Here is a 25,898-nt window from a genome sequence, read left to right on the forward strand (position 1 = left end):
TAAAGCACGAAGTGTGCAGTAGGTGCTCAACTGAGAGTACCTGAAAATTCTTTGCCCTCTAACTTTAAATGAAAGCAACCTGATATAGTGGAAGAAGTGTCAACATCCTATTTTTAACATTTAAATTTTAATATATTCAAAAATAAATGTATAAATAGGTCCAATGTTTCCATCTTTTGGAATTAACCCATACTTCAGTCACACCTGACTGTTGGCCATAAAGTTGAATTGTTGTCAGTGTTTCAATACCTAGTACAGAAACTTCCTTTAGAATCAAGGCTAACCATGAAGTAGTTTATATATCTAAATTATAAAACACAGGAAGGAACATTGTTTTAGGAAATATAAACTGATAGATTAGGAAAACTAATGTAGAATTAGAAAAAAACAAACCCATCACTTCCCTCCTCCACCTTGTCTCTGTATGACCATCCAGCTTGACCAACAGAAACTCCCACTGAAGGAAAAACAAAAATGAAGAATATAGACTCCTATTGCAACATACTTGCCAGAAAAGAAGGTATCAAGTGTCTATTTCCTTAAGAAGTGATCACTCAACTTAAACACTTCGAATGTGGTCCAAGCACACATTGTAGTTTGCTGAAGGAAAAAAAAAAAAAAATCAGCGTCAACTTGGAAGGTAAAAAGAAAAGGAGGACTTGTGGCACCTTAGAGACTAACCAATTTATTAGAGCATAAGCTTTCGTGAGCTACAGCTCACTTCCTCAGATGCATATCGTGGAAACTGCAGCAGGCTTTATATATACACAGAGAATATGAAACAATACCTATTCCCACCCCACTGTCCTGCTGGTAATAGCTTATCTAAAGTGATTTCCAGCACAAATCCAGGTTTTCTCACCCTCCACCCCCCCACACAAATTCACTCTCCTGCTGGTGATAGCCCATCCAAAGTGACAACTCTTTACACAATGTGCATGACAATCAAGCTGGGCTATTTCCTGCATAAATCCAGGTTCTCACATCCCCCCCACCCCCATACACACACAAACTCACTCTCCTGCTGGTAATAGCTCATCCAAACTGACCACTCTTCAAGTTAAAATCCAAGTTAAACCAGAACATCTGGGGGGGGGGGGTAGGAAAAAACAAGAGGAAACAGGCTACCTTGCATAATGACTTAGCCACTCCAAGTCTCTATTTAAGCCTAAATTAATAGTATCCAATTTGCAAATGAATTCCAATTCAGCAGTTTCTCGCTGGAGTCTGGATTTGAAGTTTTTTTGTTTTAAGATAGCGACCTTCATGTCTGTGATCGCGTGACCAGAGAGATTGAAGTGTTCTCCGACTGGTTTATGAATGTTATAATTCTTGACATCTGATTTGTGTCCATTTATTCTTTTACGTAGAGACTGTCCAGTTTGACCAATGTACATGGCAGAGGGGCATTGCTGGCACATGATGGCATATATCACATTGGTGGATGTGCAGGTGAACGAGCCTCTGATAGTGTGGCTGATGTTATTAGGCCCTGTGATGGTGTCCCCTGAATAGATATGTGGGCACAGTTGGCAACGGGCTTTGTTGCAAGGATAAGTTCCTGGGTTAGTGGTTCTGTTGTGTGGTATGTGGTTGTTGGTGAGTATTTGCTTCAGGTTGCGGGGCTGTCTGTAGGCAAGGACTGGCCTGTCTCCCAAGATTTGTGAGAGTGTTGGGTCATCCTTTAGGATAGGTTGTAGATCCTTAATAATGCGTTGGAGGGGTTTTAGTTGGGGGCTGAAGGTGACGGCTAGTGGCGTTCTGTTATTTTCTTTGTTAGGCCTGTCCTGTAGTAGGTAACTTCTGGGAACTCTTCTGGCTCTATCAATCTGTTTCTTTACTTCTGCAGGTGGGTATTGTAGTTGTAAGAAAGCTTGACAGAGATCTTGTAGGTGTTTGTCTCTGTCTGAGGGGTTGGAGCAAATGCGGTTGTATCGCAGAGCTTGGCTGTAGACGATGGATCGTGTGGTGTGGTCAGGGTGAAAGCTGGAGGCATGCAGGTAGGAATAGCGGTCAGTAGGTTTCCGGTATAGGGTGGTGTTTATGTGACCATTGTTTATTAGCACTGTAGTGTCCAGGAAGTGGATCTCTTGTGTGGAGTGGACCAGGCTGAGGTTGGTGGTGGGATGGAAATTGTTGAAATCATGGTGGAATTCCTCAAGGGCTTCTTTTCCATGGGTCCAGATGATGAAGATGTCATCAATATAGCGCAAGTAGAGTAGGGGCTTTAGGGGACGAGAGCTGAGGAAGCGTTGTTCTAAATCAGCCATAAAAATGTTGGCATACTGTGGGGCCATGCCAAACTTCAAATCCAGACTCCAGCGAGAAACTGCTGAATTGGAATTCATTTGCAAATTGGATACTATTAATTTAGGCTTAAATAGAGACTTGGAGTGGCTAAGTCATTATGCAAGGTAGCCTGTTTCCTCTTGTTTTTTCCTACCCCCCCCCCCAGATGTTCTGGTTTAACTTGGATTTTAACTTGAAGAGTGGTCAGTTTGGATGAGCTATTACCAGCAGGAGAGTGAGTTTGTGTGTGTATGGGGGTGGGGGGGATGTGAGAACCTGGATTTATGCAGGAAATAGCCCAGCTTGATTGTCATGCACATTGTGTAAAGAGTTGTCACTTTGGATGGGCTATCACCAGCAGGAGAGTGAATTTGTGTGGGGGGGTGGAGGGTGAGAAAACCTGGATTTGTGCTGGAAATCACTTTAGATAAGCTATTACCAGCAGGACAGTGGGGTGGGAATAGGTATTGTTTCATATTCTCTGTGTATATATAAAGCCTGCTGCAGTTTCCACGATATGCATCTGAGGAAGTGAGCTGTAGCTCACGAAAGCTTATGCTCTAATAAATTGGTTAGTCTCTAAGGTGCCACAAGTCCTCCTTTTCTTTTTGCGAATACAGACTAACACGGCTGTTACTCTGAAACTTGGAAGGTAATAAATCTTCACATTCCGCGGCGTCAAGTCCCAACAGTTATGGTTAGAAGTGGGAAACAACAGCTTGATTATATTTTTAGTCTGTTGTACTAAATAAAATGCAAAAAATTTTCCTCAATGTTTCTGCCTCATGCTTGCAAAAAGCATAAGCTGCAATTTGATAATATTTTTGTAACAAAGCCACGCACGATAAGGTGAGAAGTTATAGAAACTTTTTACTTTGCATGTGTCCCCCACATCCTTGCATTTTTCACTGTTAGTGATATTTGAATTTTAAAAAGACTAGCTTCAAGAGAGGAACAGATAACTCAGTCATCTTTTGTTTGGTGTCACAATTAGTTGCTCTGTAAAGTCAATCCTGAAACTGTAAAGTCAGTCTCAGTATTGACTTTAGCTTCATGGCCCTGGTCTACACTAGGACTTTAGGTCGAATTTAGCAGCGTTAAGTCGATGTAAACCTGCACCCGTCCACACGATGAAGCCCTTTATTTCGAATTAAAGGGCTCTTAAAATCGATTTCCTTACTCCACCCCTGACAAGTGGATTAGCGCTTAAATCGGCCTTGCCGGGTCGAATTTGGGGTACTGTGGACACAATTCGACGGTATTGGCCTCCGGGAGCTATCCCAGAGTGCTCCATTGTGACTGCTCTGGACAGCACTCTCAACTCAGATGCACGATTGTCTGCCGTTGCTCTGATGGAGGGAGGGGCGACTGACAACACGGCTTATAGGGTTGGCTTACAGGGAGTTAAAATCAACAAAGGGGGTGGCTTTACATCAAGGAGTATTTCAGGCAGGACTTCACGGAGGGTTCCAATAAGAAATGGTGCACCTAAGTTATTGTTCTTATTGGAACAAGCAGGTTGGTCTGGCCTCTGATTGATACATGGCTAGATTTACCTCGCTGCACCTTCTCTGTGAGTGACTGCAGTGTGACCTAGAGGAATGAGTCCCCTAGACGGGGGCGGGGGGGGGTTTGCAAATGAGTACAAAACAAATCTGGTCTATTTCTTGTTTTGATACACTCCATCTATCTTTTACATCTTTGACTGGCAGCAGACGGTGCAGAAGGACTGCATGCCATCCACATCTCATAGCTGCCCGGCAGAAGATGGTACAAGAGGACTGCTAGCAATCCATATCGCCTGCCTGCTTACCGTAAGATGGTTCAATAGGACTGACTGCAGGACTAAAGAGAATGACTTGATCAAGTCACTCCAAATTTAGTCCCTGCGACTATGTCTGCCCAGGCGCTCCTGATTGACCTCACAGAGGCGACCAGGAGCACCTTGGACATGGCAATGACGGCTACCAGTCCTACTGTACCATCTGCTGCCATAAGGCAAGGGGTTGCTGCTGGTTTGTAGCAATGCAGTACCACATTTGCCAGCACCCAGGAGAGATATGGTGACGGTTACCTGAGCGGGCTCCATGCTTGCCGTGGTATGGCGTCTGCACAGGTAACTCCAGAAAAAAGGCGCAAAACGATTGTCTGCCCTTGCTTTCACGGAGAGAGGGAGGGAGGGAGGGAACGGGGGCCTGACGATATGTACCCAGAACCACCTGCGACAATGTTTTAGCCCCATCAGGCATTGGGATCTCAACCCAGAATTCCAATGGGCAGCGGAGACTGCGGGAACTGTGGGATAGCTACCCACAGTGCAACACTCCGGAAGTCAACGCTTGCCTTGGTACTGTGGAAGCACTCCGCCGAGTTAATACACTTAGAGCATTTTCTGTGGGGACACGCACACTCGAATATATAAAACTGATTTCTAAAAAAACGTCTTCTATAAATTCAACCTAATTTCATAGTGTAGACATACCCATGGTAAGATGCAGGAACAGGTCAACTCTATGGAAAGCTAGACAGACACCTACTTTCATTGTAAAAAATGAGAAAGGGACAGTAAACATTTTAGAATGCCTTTACTGACGAGGAGGCAGAGGCGCGATCACAGGGATGGGATACATCCTCCTCCTTGCTGTTCAACTAAATAGCAGTACTCAGTTTTGGAGATAAGTGTAAATAAATGGCCAGTGTTTTTACTGGAAGCACAGAATTACCATGATTCCCCTCAAATAAGAGATTAACTTGTTTCTGTAGTTTTTGCTGTGTTTTTGTATTTCACCATGCAGTATGTAAATACTAGATTAAGGTACCCATGGCTAGTTTATATACATAAGTTACAGAACACAGACCAGATAAAAGTGGGAGAGGTATTCAATTACCTGTCCAGTTTTAACAAAGTCCTTGATTTTTATCTTTCAGTTTCTTAAATCTAGCATTGTACCCCACTAAGTATAAGGTGGGTGGTTGTTTTTTTGACAGCATGTTAAGATTTTTGGAAGCTGGTAGGTGTTAAACCAGCCTGATTCTACAGATAAAAATCCCCACCCCCCAAACTACCCAGTTTGTAGGATGCTGAGTTAAAATTAGCAAGTGGGGAATGCTGTATGAGTTATCATCACTTCTTTACAATCCTCATATAACACTAAGAAGGAAGATCCAACATCAAGCGACTAAATGAGTTGAAGGGACACAATTAGAGGGATAGGAAAATTATTCAGTGGAATGGGGCTAGAGTACTCCGAAGGGCTATAAAGAGTTTGTGCAGTTTAGTAACAAACTGTGGGCTATAAATCAGATATTAGGAGTGTAACATATAGAAGGTAGAGTCCAGCATCATAAACCCTTCCAATAGTTGGAAGACAGTACAACAGTTCTAAGTCACCATTTTAAACACAACTAGAAAAGTGTTGAGGGCAACCTAAATGAGCTGAGTTTTTGGTGTGATGCAGAAATTATGAATGATTTATCACACTTTTGTACAGTGCTGGAGAAAAGATGGAATATATAGGATTTTTCATATACTGATGCCAGAAACAAGGTAAAAAGATGGCATTATAAGGGGAACTTGCATATACCCTGGGGTTCCTGTATTGCATAACTGCAGAATTTGTAACAAAATATACCCAGAGCGCAGCAGAATTGTGATCCAGAACACCCACTTTCATTTTTTAAAATTAAGTTTCTAGTTTTATGGTTGCAAATCTCTGAACTGTTGACTGGATTTATTCCCTGCATCTGCAACGAGCCTGAAACAGCTCTGAGATGTAAATTGCTCCAGTCATGATACTCAGGGCGCTCTGGCTATGGTGGCTGTGCTGCGATGGAATTTGGCATTTTTCACCAGATACCACCCAATTCAGTATTTTTGCTCCAGAATGAGTATTTTCAAATGAGCCATCATTGTGAGTATGTTTAATTGTGGGTGAGATGCAAATGAAGGATATTAACAGTATATCAGTAAATTAACTTTGCTGCAGAGTTTGGTCTTGTACTGTACATGGGGTTTTACGTATGCTCACCTGTACCAGAATGTATAACATGGAGAAAATTCCCAAACTCAGAAAGAAGCCTTAACTGTATGTTGAAGAGGGAGTCACAAATAGGTGGAGCAGAACAGAATAAAGTGGTTAATACATTAAAAAGGATTGTTTGGAACAAGCAGCAAAGATACAAATCAATGTACTTCCTGGGTTTATAAATGTTAGCTCCTGGCTAGTCATCTCCTGGTGCATAAGGTTCCGTATGTTTAGAATTCTAATGTAATTTGGACCTGGTTAACTAAAAAGATATTGGCTTCCACAGCGTGGAAATTGGATACATCTTTTGCCAACCTGGACTATTCAAGGAAGTTCACTAGCTACAAGTTTTACTGCCAATTCAACAGTGAAAATTAAGGGCACACTATGTATTGAAGAACATAAGAATGGCCCTACTGGGTCAGACCAAAGGTCCATCTAGCCCAGTATCCTGTCTTTTAACAGTGGCCAGTGCCAAGTGCCCACGAGGGAATGAACAGAACAGGTAATCACCAAGTGATCCATCCCATCGCTCATTCCCAGCTTCTGGCAAACAGCAGCTGGGGGGTCACCATCCCTGCCCATCCTGGCTAATAGCCATTGATGGACCTATCCTCCATTAGTTTATCTAGCTCTTTTTTGAACTCTTATGGTCTTGGCCTTCACAACATCCTCTGGCAAGGAGTTCCACAGGTTGACCATACATTGTGTGAAGAAATATTTCCTGTTGTTTCTTTTAAACCTACTGCCTATTAATTTCATTTGGTGACCCCTAGTTCTTGTGTTATGCATAGTAGTAAACACTTCCTTATTTACTTTCTCTACACCAGTCATGGTTTTATAGACCTCAATCATATCTCCCCTTATCCATCTCTTTTCCAAGCTGAAAAGTCCCAGTCTTATTAATTTCTCCTCATACAGAAGCTGTTCCATACCCCTAATCATTTTTGTTGCCCTTTTTTGAACCTTTTCAAATTCCAGTATATCTTTTTTGAGATGGGGCGGCCACATCTGCACACAGTATTCAAGATGTGGGCATACCATGGATTTATATGGAGGCAACATGATATTTTCTGTCCTATTATCTAGCCCTTTCTTAATTATTCCCAGCATTCTGTTCGGTTTTTTGACTGCCGCTATACATTTAGTGGATCTTTTCAGAGAACTATCTACAATGACTCCAAGATCTTTTTCTTGAGTAGTAACAGCTAATTTTAGACCCCATCATTTTATATGTATAGTTGGGATTATGCTTTCCAATGTGCATTACTTTGCATTTATCAACATTTAATTTCATCTGCCATTTTGTTGCCCCGTCGCCCCGTTAATTTTGAGAGATCCTTTTGTAGCTCTTTGCTGTCTGCTGAGGTCTTAACTATCCTTAGTAATTTTGTATCATCTGCAAATTTTGCCACCTCACTGTTTACCCCTTTTTCCAGATCATTTATCTGGACCTGCACGTGCACAATTCAGGCTGGATAAATATCTGAATCCAGTTTCATGTGATCTGAAAGGACAATGCATAAGGTCAAAAACAGAGGCCCTCACATTTAATAGAAGTCTAATTTCAATCTTCTGTACTAAAATGACAGATGAACAGGACTGGGGCCAAATATATAACTAATTAGACTCAGTACATTAATTAAGAGAGCCAATAAGCAATAGGACTAGTTACTGAGCCACTGAAATCTAAAGTTAATTTTTAAGAAAGTAAACTACTAATCCCCAATTTTACAACCTGATTTCCAGAGTTTGGCAACTTCATACACTTCTAGAATGCTCTCGAGAGAGTTGAAACTTTCAAACAAATAGGTTTTATAGAAAAACGATCCACAAGAAAAGTGCTTTGTGGTAAGAATTATTTATATTTTTCCCATTTTTACATTTTTATTAACACAAACACAGAAAAATTAAATAACTTTGGAAGCAGAATTCAAGTCTTTCTGCCTACATACATATACAATTCCAAGCTGTTGGCACAAAAAAAATCCACATTCATAAAACCCTTACTACTATATCAAACATAAATTAAGTAAATCATAGGCACTAGTTTATCAAATCCATATTTCCACACTTCCGCAATATATCTGAATCTCTAAACACAGAAAGATCTAGGATTTCCTGATATTGAGAAACTGGTACTGCACAAAGGCTTCCTAGTAAACAGACTGTCTCTTTTCAGGAAATTATTAGCTATATTTCTGTGGGAGTAGAACAGCAGATAAAAGGATGCTTATGTAACTTAAGCACAACATACCTTCAATAAGTGATGAAGGTAATTGCTGGAATTTAAAAAAATAAACAATGAACAATACTCTGATGCAGCCTTTATTTAAAAAATTAACCTGAATATCTTCATCTGAATTTTCTGATTTTCAAAACTAAAAAAAGTCAATTCAATATTTTCATAATAAAAATCACCAATTAAAATTCCTTCTCTTTTATTGAAGACTGCAGCATTGCTTTGTAACATTTTAAACAAATGTTTGGGCTTTGTTAGTGAGGCTGGTTAGTTTTGATCCAATCTTCTGTTCGTCATACTAGTTACATGAGATACCACTAACGGAATACGTTTTCTATGCCAGCAAATGACTGAAGGCTAGATCAGTAGCATGTACTGGTCGAATAGTGCAAGGTAGCTCTTTTATAACCCCTGCTGCAGTTTTCCTGCTGAATTACAGTATATTTGATGCCCTGACTTCAGAGGGTAGTCACACTTGAGAGATCTTAGTCACCATGGTATGAAGTCTTTTCATTATTGATACAAGTTGTGCTTGCAGCTGCTTGAGTAGTTACAGTTACAGTCTAGTCCCTAAAATTTTCTGTTTGGCTTTTCCCATCTCAAGTAGTGTTGCATGGCTTTTCATCCAGTAATGTTAACACTGGCTCCAAAGTCCAGAGTTCTCTGGAATTCCAGGATCAATTATCCTCTTAGTGGTGGGAGTCAAAATGCACTTACACTTCAAAGTGCTGGTACTAATGGGGTTAAAAGCTACCTACCATCCAATCCAATGTAAAGCTTTTAGTGTTCTCCAGTCATTGTACAAAAGATACCATCACGTTAGCCATTGCTGCAAACTACACATCCAGAAATCTTGTACTGAAAAATTCTACACGCAAAAAACAGTACTCCCTGTTTAACTGACCCTCCCAACACATTTTTAGTTTTAAACCTTTATATTACAAATCTTCGAAAATAGAACAGAAAAAGCAGTCTGTATGTTAATTGTAAGAAAGAATTTTTCCACTGAGTAAAATGTTAGCAAGATTGCTAATAGGTGAAAACAATATAAATGTCAATAGGTAAGTCTGAGAGCCACTAGAGGAATTTAATAGTTTGTAAACATATGTAGCAGATTTCATACTCTGTCACCAAACAAGGTAAGATACAGATATGTAAGGCAAAGTACATAGTTAAAACACTAACATGGGCAATATCATCTGCAAAAATATTTACAATTTAAAATAAACCAATTTAAGAAATGGATAAAAGTAAAAAGTAGGATACAGAAATCTTCCTCATACCATGAAATATTACTTAAATGAATATCATTTGGCATCAACAATACAACTCATTTCCTTACAATTTGTATGTTACAAGTGCATAGTTGTCTTTCCTTCTCATTAACTATTAGCATATACAGTTGTGTTCCAGGCTATAAGCATTGTGGTGTGATATCAGAACAAATGGATACTACTAGCTGCTCTTTCCTTTTTAAGGAAACCTGCTATAAAAAAGGTTTCCCTAAATAGTGAGCAGTGTGCTAAAAGTGTGGTACTATAGCAAAGGCCATCTTTCCTGAGCCAGGAACTATAAGGTTTAGAAAGATTGTACAACTGATACTAAGCCCTTTTGGCAATCAAAATATAAGAGCACATAAAACCGATATGTCAAACAAACAAAAAGGATGCAACCTACAGTATCTGAATGTGTGTATGTCTGCTACATCCAAACCTTTAATGATAAAACAATGCCATTACTACTATTTACCAACTCTAGGATACCTCCAGAGAGAACTGCTGGATTCTTTCTGAAGGATATATGTACCACTTTTTCCAACCAGAACCTTCTACAATTGTTTTAAGCAGGTGTTTCATTAGCACTATAGTGATCCGCAATCAGAATGTTGGCTCTGATTAACATGCTCATGTTTAAATAGTACATATTCATCAATGAATCATTCTGCCGAATTAAATGCCTCAATATGAAGTTTTGAACAATTGGAGTTTTCTATTTTACTTGCTGTTTTTCAAGATGGGCATTTCTTTGGCATTTGTTAGGTTTTTTGTCCAAACATTGGCCATTGTCATAAATGCTCAAATTGACAATTTTTAGCAAGCAAGAAAAAAAACCAAAAAACCCTAGAAATGATAGTGATTCCATGTAAAAGTGATTGTATGATCACCAAATATATGATGTTAAATGTCATTAAAGTGCTGCTTTAAAATCTCTGCCAGTTTGTGCTAATTAAAGACAGAGGTCTGGGATTTTACAAATCCTGAAAGTCACATCTGAACAGTCTGCATATCAAGCTGTCTTTTAGCTTGGTGAAGGAGTGTCCATTAACTATTGAACTTTGCATTTTTAAGCTTTGCAGTTCAGTAGCAGCCATCTTTCCAACTCTCGTCTTTCATGTTGCCATAGCTTTTAGGAGCCGGTAACGATCTAAAATAAAATGAGATTTATTTCAGTTTGGTTTGTACTTCATTTGTTCAAGCTTCAAATCATTAACATACATGAACTTAACATAAGAGTAGAATTCTCTTTTCTTGAAAACTAAACTACGTGCTTTAATCATTTTGTTTCAGAAGCATCATTGTATTACATTGCACTTAAAAAAATAAATACTAAGTTCAAGGCTTAACATTTTATATTTTGACAACTTACATTTTTAATATAGGTTTCAGAGTAGCAGCCGTGTTAGTCTGTATTTGCAAAAAGAAAAGGAGGACTTGTGGCACCTTAGAGACTAAGGTGCCACAAGTCCTCCTTTTGTTTTTAATACAGTGTTTAGTCATCTGTAAATGGTTAAATGTAGAGAACTTCATAAAACTACACACTGTGGAACTTTGAATCTGATCTGATGACATGCATCTGTTTTACAGTAAAGCAGGCAAAACCTTATTGATGAAAGGACAACTCCATCCATTTTGTTCAGCCCAGTAATACAAAATTTCAAAAAGAAAATCACCTTCTCACCATAAAAACACTAAAATAATTTTAAAGTGTAGATACAATAAACATTTGATTAGGTAAGGGGGATGGACATCTTGCTGTAAAGTGAGATCAGTTATGCAGTAGTGACTGAGCCATTAAGAAGAGACTGTTAAGACTAGTATTAAGAGTTTGCAGTCAGAAATAAGGCAGCCTTTTATTACGTTTTAAGATTGTTAAATAAATACTGAAGACAGACTAACACAGTCTGACACTTCACTTCCATTGTACCCAGTAGCAGAAATGTATTTTCAGCAAGACAGGTAATTAAATTATTTTCTAACACACATGTGAGGAGACCTGTGCACCCTGACCACAGATTTTAGAAATAAGCAAAAACAGCTGAGGTGTGTTCCTCTTCCTAAATATCTAAATCACTACAGTATTTCACTTAAGGCAGTGTGGCCTGTTGGGGAGGACAATGGACTTACAAGTCGAGATCTCAGTTCTTGGTTCCAATTCTGCCACTGACCTTTGTGAAAACTTGGGCAATTACTTCCTCTTTGTACGTGAGGTTTCCTCTGTTTGTATAGCACTTTGAGATGATTTAAGAAAAGCTCCATAAAAGAGCCAAGTATTAATAAAATCTGCATAGATTGCCCATTCCTTTTAAGGGCTCAATAGTTGATAACTTGGAACTGAATACAAGTCTCTGAACACATTGTTTCTATTCAAATAATTAACTACGATTGGCATCTGAACTTACATAATAGTAAACAGAACTGCACATTCACTGCAGAATAAAAAACAGGTTTAAGAACTGAACTACTTTACGAGCATCATTATGGACATCTTAATGTATTTCACATGATTTATTTGAATTGTTTAGCAGATGAAAATTTTTTGTTTAGCAGAATGCACCAAAAGATCTATCTTCTAAACTTGAACACTGCTTTTGAATTTACCTTTTACTTCTTTACTCATTTCTGAAAGTAACTGTCTAGTGGAAGTACCTTTAATATGTGGGTCTGTCTGTGTGGATAAATACTCACTTTTAAAATTAAAGAACTTCAGTTCTAAACTACATTCAGTAATACAATCCAAGTATACTATCAGCTTTACATCTGATACAAGCTCTTTTTGCAGGGGTGGAAGGGAGTATCATTTATTATGACAGGAGAATGGACTATGCAGAATTTAGTACAGTAGGCCTGGGTTATCTTTATATGTTCCCATTCTTTTTTAAAGTTAATAGTTACTCTAGCCTTCTGTAGTAATGTACAAGATACAAAAATAGAGTTAAGGAAAGTGTTAGTTTCTGAATACAGAACTTAAAATCCTCCCTCAGATTACTCACCTGCGAACAGGCTGTGCAAGTTTGCTGCGAGGCACTGGTATGCCCCCAGCAGAAGGGGCACTTGGTCTAGGCAAGCCACTCCTCACCCCTGTTGTCCCTGCTGGTCTGGTAAGAGTAGTACTATTGATACTGCTGGCAGGGCTTGGAGAGCCTGAATTCTGAGCTGCAAGAGGCCCTGGTGAAGAACTGCTGTGTGTCAGTTGTGTAGCTTCTGGAGGAGCAGCAGCAGAACCAGGTCCATGGTTACTAAATGCTTTCACTGGCTGTCGGAGAGCCAGAGGTGATGGTGCCGCAGGGGAGCGGAATTTACTTGGAGATGGTACTGGAAAATGACATACACAAAACAATCTATCACTTTCACTAGAAGTAATCTTGAGTTATGGCTATGAGTGACAGTTTAATAAAAGGGAATGCAAATTTTCACGTGGAAAAGGTAGATACAACAAAATAGTACATGTATTGGAATGTAGCCAATAAAACAGCATGGAGAAGGGGAGGTCAGATAACCTGCTAGTATCAAGTAATTGCTGCAATTTTTAGAAATTGTAGAATTATAGCAATGTAGACTTGGACAGGGCCTCAAGAGGTCATCTAGTTCGGTGGTTCTTAACCAGGGGTCCAGTGCCCACGAGCAAGTTTCAGGGGGTCCGCCAAGCAGGGCCGGCATTAGACTTGCTGGGGCCCAGGGCAGAAAGCTGAAGCCTGAGTTACTTAGCTTCACAGGGCCCCCTGTGGCATGGGACCCCGGGCAATTGCCCTGCTTGCTATCCCCTAACACTGGCCCTGGCTTTTATATGGAGAAACACAGTTGTCATGGCACAGACAGGATGTGGAATTTTTATAGCATGTGGGGGGGGGCCTCAAAGAAAAGGGTTGAGAATTCCTGGCTCTAGTTCATCTCCTCATGCTGAGGCAGCATTAAGTATATATAGACCATCCACGACAGATGCTTGTCTAACTTGTTCTGAAGCTGCTACACAGATAGGCATTCCAAGCCTTCCCCTAGGTAACTGTTCCAGTGCTTTACTATCCTTATACTTTGGTAATTTTTTCTAATATCCAACCTACATTTTCCTTCCTGCAACCTAAGCCAATTAATACTTCTACCTTAATACCTTCTATATTTGAAGACTTGTCCGCCCTCAGTCTTCTCTTCTCTAGACTAAACAGGACCAATTCTTTTAAGCTGTCCTCATTGGTTAGGTTTTCCAAACCTCAATTTTTGTTGCTGTCCTCCAGAGTCTCCTCTAATTAGTTCATATCTTTCTTAAAGTGTGGTGCCCAAAAGTGGACAGAGATTGCCAAGTAAAGCAGAACAATCACCACCTATGTCTTACAAATGACACTTTTGTTAACACATTCCAGAATGATACTTCCTTTTTTTTTTGGTAACATCATATGGTTGACTTATTCAATTTGTGATCCACTATCCTTTTCTGCAATACTGCTGCCTAGTCAGTTATTTCAGTTCTTTATTTGCATTTGATTTTTCCTTCCAAAGTGTAGTACTTAAAGATCTTGACATCTCAGGCCTGTAACTCCACTCACCTTATGTGAACAATTTTTATTTTGGATTCATGAACAAGACTGTTCTCTTTATCAATCACGGTAAACGCCAAGAAAGATTTTGTACCTGAGTTATGTTAGTTTTGCAAGAGTATTCTGTTCAAAACAATATCTAAAATAGAAGTATCTGTTAAGAATAAATTTATGACAACTCTCAGTTGCTTCAGATTTGTTTAAATGGAAGTGTTGCACTCCTCAGTGAGAAAATTTTAAAAAAGCACATTGCTAAATGGAAGTTCTGAAGATACTAGGTTGCTGTACTATTGCTGAAGGTTAGTTACACATGCATTTCTAATTCTGTATACTGATTTTGATGCAATGAGACTTTGCTAAGGAAAAATCTAAGGATCCTAAAGGTTACTCTTAAGCCTTGCCTCTTAACTTAGTCCGTTAACCACAGGTAAAGACCAAGCATACTGATTTGATAATGTTAAAGTCTGAGCTACCATAAACATAAGAACGTGAGCCTAAAAGCAAATATACTAGAGTATTTAGTAAAGTACAGATAGAAAACTATGATTAACAGCCTTCCTCCCAACAAGATATTTATCAAACTTTTCCTGGGAAAATCTGCAAGCCAAGGAAGCCCCATTTGCAGTTTGTTTCACTTAATCATTTAGACAAGCAATACTTTTATGCCTTACTTCTCTTGGTGTTCAAGAAGCTACATAAAGTTTACACACAGTGGCTTGGTCTAAACAAACTCATGTTGGCATAGTTACGTTGGTGAGGGGTATGAAAACCCCCAGTGCAGGAACAGCTATGCCAGCAGAAGAGTGCTTCTGTTAACATAGCTAACAACGTTGGGAGATGGTGTCCCTTCTGTCAGTAGTCTATACTAAGTGGCTATGCCAGCATAGTGTAGACAGTATTAACATCTGTTAACTTGCTTTTCTGATATGGGTTAAAAAGGGAGCATTCTCCCTGAAACTTCTAGTATAATGGGAGTTACCCTAACAAGAGTTCCCTTGTGCATCATATGACACTAAATAGCATGTTGCTGACATTTAGCAATACATTTTTGTCATCTGCCTTATCGATAGAAAGATACTGACTAAAGGATATTTAAATTACCAGTGTCACCAATGCATGTAAATCATTCTTAGTAGTGCGTTAGTGTACCACCTGTACAATACATCTTAAACTTTAGTCTCCAAATAAAATATTAGAAGCTATTAATAATACAGTCTAGTTTTTATTAAGCCTTAATACTGTTTAAAAAAGTAAAACAGAATATTTGAACCAAATCTATTTTCTTGTGATCTTAATAGAATTCCACTAGCCTTAAAAGTAGCTTATCATCACCTTGTTAGGTGGATTCAGTGATAAAGTAGACATAGGAAATTAACAGATTAAATTTATTCAGAAAAATACAACAGTAAAATGAGTGTTCAAGAAGTGAATGTAGCTGTTGTGAATTTGGTGTTCCACAAGTGAATATACTATACCAATTTGTCATCATTTGTATCTGCTGGAGGTCACAATCAGGGTTGGATCCCCATTGTGATATAGATGCAGTACAAACTTGAAGGAGATAGTTCCTACCCCACAGAGCTTATTAATCTCTCTTTTAGGCAACACTTGACAATTCAAACAAAGGAGGTAAAGCAGAGGGAGGGAACAACTAAAATAATAATAGGGGCATATGGTTGCAAATTAGTTAGATACACAATCAGTAGGTTGCAAGTTGCTGCTTATGAACTATATTTAATACAATATTATATGCACACAAAAATATGATCTCCATATTTCCACCAGCCTCCAGATTGGCCATTTTCCATAGACATCATAGCAGAAGTGGGTCTTGAGGAGGGATCTGAAGCAGTGGATAGTGGCTCTCTCAATAAGGAAGGGGTAGCGAGGAATAAAGCATGAAGCTGCTTATGCAAGAAACTGACAAATAAGTGGTGGAGCCTAGCATCATTAGACATGGACAATGCAATAAGCTACAAGAGCAGATAAACAGAGGAGGTGCTACATCATCATGTACAGCCTTAAAGGCAAGGAACAGATTATAACTGATCAGTGGAGAAGAAGAAACCAGAAGAGGGATTCAAAGGGGGAAAAAAAAAAAAAAAAAGAGTGCTGTGGCCAGAATGACTTGACAGGAAGATTATTTTAGCAGCAACAGTCTGCATGGACCCAAGAAGGGGCACAAATCTGCAGGACTGGGTTTTAACTAATAAAGATTTCTATTTTTTAAAGATGCAATACTGCTAGTAACTTAAGGGTGTTTACTGAAATTGCAAAAGGTCTAAGTCATGCAATAGTTTAAACATAAAATATTCCTACAGTCTTTGATAGATCTCATCCAGTTGTAGAACACATATATGACATCACATTCATCACCTTGACTACACCGTTTTAAACCAGCCAAGGATCATTGCTCTTACATCACACTAAATGGCCTTTAGTTTTGGTTTGTTATGATGTTTGAGGTACTCTCTTGCAGGCACAAAAGGAAGAGGGTTTCTAGGCAAAATATGGGACTTGTAAAGTAGTAACATTCTTAAGAATACGACATAATTAGAGATAGTTTGCAAGTTTCCAGTAGAGATATGTAGCCAATAAAATAATGTAAACCTCCCAATTCTCCAAAGACAGTTTTCTTCTGAACTACAATATTATGAATAGGCTTCCAGTCTGAGCTATGAATTCATAAAATACTTCAGTCACCACAACACTACACTGTCCACTTATTTTTAACAGTTGTATTTGTTTTGAGAGACAGAAGTTCTTAACAAGGCAAAGCACTTGGTTTAAATAATTCATTCTTTGATTAACTCCAAACCACAGCCAGCATGACATACTGGTAATTATTGGCAGATGGCCTAATAATTCTGTTCCATGTAGCAAAAGTACTTTGCCTAGAGAACACTTTTGAACATTGTTCAAAAAAGGTCAGTTTGGCATCTTTAGAATAGAAAGGAGACTTACCTGTAAGCAGAGTTCCCTGAAGAACAAAGGAATAAACTCTTGGATTAATGAATAAGACTTGCTTGTTCTACAATGGTGGGGCATATACAATTCAAGTGCTATATATACACACACACACACACCACTAACACAAGCAGTTAAATTGAACAAAAGAAGAAAGTGTTTGAGAACTCTACTTACAAATAAGTAACTTCATTCCTCTAAAAAAATATGATTAGAACTTCTAACTACAGCACAAGGATGAAGCCACTCCAGTCTGGGAGTAAGGAGACATACTTTTAATTCCAGCTCTGCCAGAGGCTTTTTGTATGACATTAGACAAGTCACTTAGTTTGGGATTCAGTTTCTCCTTCCATAAAATGGGGATAATTACCTATCTCACCGGGATATTGTGAGGCTAAAATTGTTTAAGTCATGCTGAAGTCAAATGAAAGACACTCAGTGTTATATACACTCCAGAAAATTGAATCTAGTCCATAAAGGTAAAGATCAATATATCATAAGAATCTGATGGGAAGAGATTCTGATCAGCATGAAAGAACAGTGTGTCACCTAGTTAGAATAGGAACAGTCAGGAACCTGGGTTCTGACAGTCACTGGCTTGCTATGGGATCTTGAACAAGTTGTATAAACTACTTCAGTTTAACTGTTAAATACAATTTCTTGGCTATTTCACAGGGGTGTTGATTTTATTCTCTATAATGCACTGAGATCATCCTTGCACAAAGAGGTATTATAGTTATGTTATGCACTTTGAAATAACAGACTGTCCTTTTAAGACCTCTGAAGTACAGACAATCAGAAAAGTGATTTAAAAAAAGTGCCATTGTCAGTAAATGTTTCTCTAAACAAAAAATAAGCTCACGGTTGTAATGATTGTTCTGGTTCTGATATTTACATGACAATGATTTATACACCTGTTAAAACTTCCTAAATAGTTATTAAAATAAGTGACATTCTGGGAGGAGAAAGCTACTCACCTTGTGCAGTAATGATGGTTCTTCGAGATGTGTTTCCCTATTGGTGCTCCACTGTAGGTGCATCTGTGCCCCTGCCACCTCTAATCGGAGATTTTAGGTAGCAGTTCAGCCTGCACATGTACTGTCCCTCCCTTGTGGTCTGTCTCGAAGCTATCTAGTCTCACATGCAGGAAAAACCCCTCAGTTCCTTCTCTACTGCAGAGCCCCATATTGAGAACTCCGAAGTAAAGAGGGCAAGTAGTGGAGCACCCATAGGGGGAGACATCTCGAAGGACCATAATTATTGTACAAGACAAGTAACTGCCTCCTCTTCTTCGAGTAGTATCCCTATGAGTGCTCCACTCTAGGTGACTTCACAGCAGTATCCCTCCTGGAGGGCTAGGATGTCAGAGTGAAGTCTGTTACTACAGAGAGAACCGATGAGCTGAAGATGGCATCAGAGGCCGAATCTCCAGCAATTGCATAATGTTCTGTGAAAGTGTGGGTAGAGGCCCAAGTTGCTGCTCTATAGATTCTGAGTTAGGGACATCTTTAAGGAATGCAACTGAGGTAGAAACTGACCTCATGGAGTCCATATGGACTCCAGACAGAGACAACAGGTTGTGCCCTTGATAACAGAGATGAATGCCACCAGAGACCCATTTGGATAGTCTTTGAGGCAATATTGCAGAACCTTTGGCTCTTACCACAAACAAAAGAAAGAGCTTAGGGGATTTCCTAAAGTCCTTAGTCCTGTCCAAGTAGAACGCTAGTGCTCTAACATCTAGTATATGCAGAATCGCCTCCCTGTTGTCACAATGTGATTTGAGAAAAACGAACAGGGAGATGGATCTGTTGATTCATATGGAAAGTGGAGGCAACTTTAGGTAGAAACTTGAGATGTGGCCTCAGTTACTTTATCTTTAAAAAAGTTCTTGAATGGTGCATGTGTCATCAGGGCTGCTATTTCTCCTGTGCACCTAACTGAGGCAATAGTAATTAGAAATGCTGTCTTCATGGACAGGTGTAAGAATGAGTCCATGGCGACATGCTCTAAGGGAGATCTAGTCAGAGGTCTGAGAACTAGGTTAAGATTCCAGGTTGGAGCAAGTGGTCTCACATGCAGGAAGATATTCCCAATGCCCTTAAGGAATCTATGTATCAGCAGGTATGAACTCAGAGTATCTGTCTACTTGATGATGGAAGGCCATTATGGCTGCGAGGTGTACCTTAAGGGAGCTGAGCAAAAGTTTTGACCTTTTGAAGTCTAAAATGTAATATAAAAACAGAGGGAGGAAGAGGCCAGGTCTATGTGCTTAGAATGACACCAAATTTTGAATCATTTCCATTTTTATAGGTAAGTATGTCAAGTGGTTGACTTTCGGCTGTGTAGCAACACAATCTTTCACCTCATCAGAGCATTCGACCTCTAAGTCTTGGAACCAAGAAGGAGAAAAGCATGGAGATGGCGGATCCGCCTGATGCTCTGAGAGAAAAGGTGAGGAATGAGCTGAAGAGGAACCATAGGACGTACTGCCATCTGTGCCAGGTAAGAGAACCAGACTTGTCTTGGCCAAGAGGGGACAATCAGAATAATTCTCACTTTATCTTGTTGCATTTTCAACAAGACTTTGGATACAAGAGGAAACAGGGGAAAGGCATACAAGAGGTCAATGTCTCATGGGAGGATGAGGGCTTCTTCCAGTGAATGTTTCCCCCTGATGGCTCCGGCATTAATGAGGACATTTCTTGTGCCAGCAAAGTAGCAAAGAGATCTGTAGTTGGGGTTTCCCAAAGGGCAAATATGTTGCGAAGCACCTCTAAGTTCAGTTCCCATTCGTCGTCTTCAGAAAAGTTCTGCCTGAGATTGTCAGCTGTCACATTCTGCATCTCTAGTAAGTAGAAGGCTGATATGAGCACGTTGTGATGGATGCACCAGTTCCAAAGCACCAGCTGAGTGCCTCTATGCAGAGAGAGGGAGATCTGGCACCCCCTGGCAATTTATGTAAAACAAAGATTGTACTGTCTGTCCCATTATTTCCAATCTCCCTTCACTTTTGAGAATGAAGGGAGATTGGCAGGCTATTCTAGACCTAAGGGCACTAAACAAATATGTGAAGGCGCAGAAGTTCAATATGGTCACCCCTGCAGCCATTATTCCAGCTCTAGAGCAAGGAGGTTGGTTTTCCGCTCTTGACCTACAAGATATCTTCTTCCACATCTCAATACAACCATCGCACAGAAGATTCCTATGGTTTAACTTTTAGGTAGGACTATCATCAGTACAGAGTGCTCCCATTCAGCCTCTCGTCTGCACCCAGGATATTTTCCAGGGTTCTCTCTGTCATAGCAGCACACCTGCGAACACTGGATATTGTTATCTACCTGTATCTGGACAAGTGCTTCCTCAGGGCTCCTTCATTCGAGGACGCAGTACAAGCCATCCAGGTGAGCATGTGCACATTTGGGCAGCTGGGCCTGCAACTCAACATACAGAAAATCGGTACTGACCCCAGACAGTGACTGGATTCAGTGGCCCTAAAGGATAACAGATCTATTTACTGATGAAGTAGATTCCTGTGAGAAGGGTCCCTGAAGAGGGACGGGGAAGGGAGATGGAAGCGAGGGAGGAATGTGAATTGAATGGCGTAACACTTAAAAATAATCTCCGAGACCCATCTGTCAGAGGTGATATTCTTCCAACTGTTGTGAAAGAGGGCCAAGTGACTTCTGAAGGGACATGACAGGTGCATAGAAAGCAGCTGATATTGCAAGGAATAACTGTTCGGGCCCTCAACCAAACTGTCAAAAGTGCTCAGTGGAGGAGAGGTGAAGGGACGCAGATTGGAGTGCTGACTGCTTCCACTTTTGTACTCTGGACGTTTTGCGATAAGATTCATAATAGTACTGAGGGTGGATTCTGAAGAAGTTGTGACCTGTGATGAGGTTGAGAGCTATATCTTCTCTTTTGTCCCGCAGTGTAGATTCCCAGGAAGCATAATGTGGCCCAGGAATCCTTCAGGGTGCGGAGAGTGGAGTCTGTCTTATCCGCCAAGAGCTTGGGCCCTTCAAACAGGAGATCTTCCATCATTGTCTGCAGTTCTTTGGACAACCCTGAAAGGTGTAACCAGGAAGCCGACCTCATTTTCACTACCTTAGAGACCAAGCAGGCTGCTGTATCGGCCACATCCAGTATCCATAGGGTAGTTCTAGTTACTAAATGGCCCTCTCTGACAAAGGCCTGAAACTGATCCTTTTGTGCCTCAGGCAGATGTTCCACAAACTCATTGTGTTTTCCATAATTAATAAAACCATATTTGGCCTTGAGAGCTTGGTAGTTCATGACTCTAAGCTGCAATGTCGCCAACGAATATGCCTTCCTCCCAAAGAGATCGAGCTTCTTCCAATCCCAATTGAATGGGGTCGACTTGGCATGATGTTTGCCATGCATTAACCGCATCCACTACAATCGAGTTGGGTTGCGAATGTTGAAACAAAGCCTGCCTTTTTGGGAGGGATGTAGTACTTCTTGTTGGCTCTCTTGCAGGTTGATGCGATGGAGGCTGGTGTCTGGCCAGATGACTTTGGCAGGATCTAGAATCACCTCATTAATTGGGAAGGCACTTTTGGACAAGAAAGCAGCATGGAGAATATCCACCAGCTTGTGATGCATGTCTGTTATCTCCTGCAGGGGAATTTGCAGCTCATCTGCCACTCTCTTGGTAAGATCCTGAAAGTTCTTATAATCATCACCTAGTGATGGAGGGGGAGGCATTACAGACTCATCTGGGAAAGATGAGAAGTTTGCTGTAGGGTAGCTTCCCCTTTGAGCCTTTTCTCCTGGTCTTCAAAAGTTTCCTCCACCTCTGGCTCAGGAGCTCTGGACAGTGAGGCTGTAGGGGACCATTTGGTGAACTCTCTCTGAGACACACTGTATGCACTCAGCTTGTGGGTTGTGTACATCACCCAAAGATCCGAATAAGGCCACTAGGAAGGAAAGGACATGGGTAGTGGGGGTGCCCAAGGAAGCGCATACCATGATTGCAGTTCAGCTCAAAGGAAATGGGGAGGCCCCTTGTATAGTGACAGCAGGCCACGGTAAGAGGCCAGGAAAATGACATCCTCCTGGTCACTTTCCAACTCAGCACAGGATAAGGCTGGCACTGACTGGGATATTGGCAGTACACAGCCCAGTGCTGAGGGCGATTCCAGGAGCCAGGATGCAATTGGAACCAAGGCCGCAGTACCAAGTAATGAAGATTGTGGTTCTTCCCTGACCGTCAGGTTTCTAGGGTACCAGAACTCTTGCAGTACTGTTGGCTCACTAGGTCTTCCTCCGCAGTGGACTGTCTGTGGCATATTGTTGGTACCGATTGCTGTAAATGCACGGAGCTTTCCACACACAGGAGCTTTGTCATACCCGGTACTGAAGGTTTACTCGGTGCTGCTCTTTTAGAGACGGTACAGTAATTGTTCTCCTCCTTAGGGGCAGGACTGCTGCCTCAGAACCTGAGCCCTTGGGGTCTCTACACAGTGCAGCTGAGCTCATAGCTGAGGCCCCCTTCTGGGTACTACACTTTGGAGCTGCTGGTGCCATAATGGCCAATCGTGCTGGGGAACCCCTCTAGCTGGTCCACAGCTTGGTTTGAGACCTGGGAGCCCTTTTTGTTGAGCTCAAGGGGAGAGGAGGAGGAGTCTGTGGGTTTTTTCGCGACTCTACCCCTTTTGAAGTAGAAGGCTCAGGGGATGATCCAGGGTTGGCACCAGAGTCTCCTCTTGGCTTAAGTGCCTTTTTCATAAGGAGGAGTTTTAACTTCAGCTCCCGGTTTTTACGAAACCTTGCCTTTAGCTGCTGGCAGAGGGAGCGCTTCTGAGGGAAATGGGACTACCTCAGACACAGTGAGAGAGTCTGTCCGTCCATTACTGGAATCAACTCCTTGCAGGAAAGGCACCTCTTCAAGCTAGGAGAGCTGAGCATTTTCTCTAACAGTGAAAAATACAGAAGAAAGATGTTCTTTCCTCTTCTTCCTCTTCCTTCCTTTTTTTTTTTTTTAACTTGAAAGAAGTTAGAATGTCTTCTAAATACCCTGAGAGAAGAAAGAGGCGGATCCTCAAAAAAAAAGGGGGGAAATGTAAACTAAACCTCTCTCCTTTTTTTTTTTACCCAACAGGGTAATGAAACACTAACTATTAAGAACAAAAGAACCTAAAACAACTACTACTTATGCTAATGAGGCAGATAAAGAAGGGACAACTGCTCGTTCAGTTTGAGGTCAAAGGAAGGAACTGAGGGGGGTTCCCTCGCACTGCACTAGACAGCCTTGAGGCAGACCACAAGGGAGAGAGACAGCGCACATGTGGGTTGAATGGACACTGCTACCTAAAATCTCCGATCAGAGGCGTAGGGGTGAAGATACATCTACAGTGGAGTACCCATAGGGACACTACTTGGAAAAAAAAAAATCTATATTCCAAAACTGAAGATAGCATTTTAGGATCTTTATGCAAAGAGATCAAAACTAACAGACTGCATAAATAACTTGAAGTTTAAAACACTCTAGGGCTTTAGAGTAACAGCCGTGTTAGTCTGTATTCGCAAAAAGAAAAGGAGTACTTGTGGCACCTTAGAGACTAACCAATTTATTAGAGCATAAGCTTTCGTGAGCTACAGCTCACTTCAGGCCCTGCACCCCTCTTCCTGGGATCCACTGAGACTCTCAGCCAGCCAGTAAAACAGGTTTATTGGACAACAGGAACACAGTCCAAAACAGAGCTTGTGGGTACAACCAGGACCCCTCAATCACGTCCTTCTGGGGGAGCAGGGAGCTTAGACCCCAGCCCTGGGGTTCCCTGTGTTCCTCCACCCAGCCCCAAACTGAAACTAAACTCACCCAGCAGGTTCCCTGCTGCAGCCTCTGTTCACATTCCTGGGCAGAGATGTTACCTCCCCCTCCTGGCTCAGGTGACAGGCTCTCAGGTCTCCCATCCCCAGGGCACATTCCCAGGTCAACACTCCCCCCTCCCTGCTGAGTAGCTCACGAAAGCTTATGCTCTAATAAATTGGTTAGTCTCTAAGGTGCCACAAGTACTCCTTTTCTTTTTTCTAGGGCTTTAGAATTTTATTTTTGAGAGTCTAATGAAAAGAAACCACTTCAAACCCAAGCAAGAGAAGCTATTAAATTCCTCTACAGGTTCCAACATTTCCAGATTGATAAGTATTCTGTCCACTTCTCCCTAGAAAATCTGGGAAGTATCCAGAATTAGGACTAAAAGGAAATGGCTAGCCAGAAAGACTGCATTAAAATTTTTTGTTCAGGAGATGTTGGTAGTTTTATTCCAATTCAGGTGACTGACTAAATAGGTCTCGCAAAAAGAGTTCAATTCTTTAGTTATCCAAAAGACTGAGTGAAATTCCTGATATTGCTAGGAAGTGTTCTGAACAGATCAGTTACAGACATATTTATGATTAACCACAAGAATCTGGACCAAATTTTATTTTATTAGGTTGATGAAAGTGCTCTTAATAAGGGGAAGGCAGAAGACAGTAAAATTTCCTGTATACAATGAAGTAACTTGATAGTGGCTTTAAGTTGTGCATTGACTATTAATTATCAGAGATATGTTTTAAGATCAATCTGAGTATTTGGTATGAAAAAATTCCAGTCATGGATATAAAATAAGTGACTTTGCAAGAGAGACTTCTCTAATGTACTTAATTTTAAGGTGAAGACTCATACAATTGTATGTTTTGTTTATACCTTCACAGTGAGATGATAGTGTCTTGTACAAGCCCACCAGAATTTAAAACAACTGATTAGGGCTCAGATATTAAGTTTGGTCCAGTTGGATTAAAGTTTAAATTTTGATTCTCTTCTAGCAAGAATGTACATGAGCCATTAATAGCATAAACAACCAGACACCCTATACTAATTTTCTAGACTATTTTCCTAACTAAAAATGTATAATTATTGTTATTTTTGCAACACATCTAGAATTGCTGCTATACTTGAACTTTTCAGAACTAACTAACTTGCTAGCATCTATTTCTAACATTGACGTGTAAGGTAACAATTTTTCATGCATGATTGTTGACATTTTCCATTGCAAAGGGAGAAGAGATGTTTAAAAAAAAACAATGCAGTGATTAAAAATTAATCTCACAAATGCAGCCTTAATTAATATGGCTTTAGAAATCAGCTTTGCTAATCCAGAACTGATTTTTTATTCATTTCTTATGCTTGAAGTCAAAAGTCCTTGGATCATATCTCAAAAGTTAATATCCATCCCTCAAGAAACCTTTCTGCCCACAGCAGATAAGACATGATTGTGCTATATTGATATATTAAACTCAATTTACTGTTAATCTCTACATGCAATTGTTCATATTTGTTAAAGGTACAAGATTTAACACAGGTGAACAGTTTTCGGAGTTTTGCTGGCACTTGGTAAGAGGCTGGAAGTTAGTTACCTCCTTTTGTAGATGGAGTTTGAAGAAACTGTTTGGTTTTGAAGGCAGCACGAGGCAATTTTTTCTGCCTTTGCATAGCTGTTGAAAGATAAGAAGTGTTATATTTGTCTAGAAAGACAACAACGCAATTCACTTGGGATAT

At 40.4% G+C, this 25,898-nt stretch overlaps 1 protein-coding gene and 1 long non-coding RNA gene across 7 annotated transcripts in view; one reads left to right on the plus strand and one right to left on the minus strand.

Annotated features, from left to right (window-relative positions):
* The window catches only part of LOC144930512 (uncharacterized), a 71,014-nt gene that overhangs the window by 38,019 nt on the left and 7,097 nt on the right, over positions 1 to 25,898 (plus strand). For both annotated transcript variants that reach the window (XR_013635726.1, XR_013635727.1), the window contains exons 2-3: positions 19,646 to 19,837; positions 21,836 to 22,010. This is a non-coding gene — a long non-coding RNA (uncharacterized LOC144930512). The remainder of the gene's footprint in view (positions 1 to 19,645; positions 19,838 to 21,835; positions 22,011 to 25,898) is intronic.
* Positions 1 to 25,898, minus strand: part of SLAIN2 (SLAIN motif family member 2) — a 79,108-nt gene that overhangs the window by 10,155 nt on the left and 43,055 nt on the right. For 2 of the 5 annotated variants that reach the window (XM_078852561.1, XM_078852559.1), the window contains 3 exons: positions 25,757 to 25,834; positions 12,827 to 13,148; positions 9,625 to 10,980 (listed from right to left, as the gene is read on the minus strand). The exons of 1 other annotated variant lie outside the window; for it this stretch is intronic. In XM_078852561.1, the coding sequence (XP_078708687.1) occupies positions 10,914 to 10,980; positions 12,827 to 13,148; positions 25,757 to 25,834 (467 nt within the window). In that variant the 3' untranslated portion in view covers positions 9,625 to 10,913. Of the gene's footprint in view, positions 1 to 9,624; positions 10,981 to 12,826; positions 13,149 to 25,756; positions 25,835 to 25,898 lie in introns of those variants that run through there. 2 more of the 5 variants (XM_078852560.1, XM_078852562.1) reach the window with 2 other exon arrangements.

Source organism: Lepidochelys kempii, chromosome 4 (assembly GCF_965140285.1).
Source record: "Lepidochelys kempii isolate rLepKem1 chromosome 4, rLepKem1.hap1, whole genome shotgun sequence".
Taxonomy (NCBI): Eukaryota; Metazoa; Chordata; order Testudines; family Cheloniidae; genus Lepidochelys; species Lepidochelys kempii.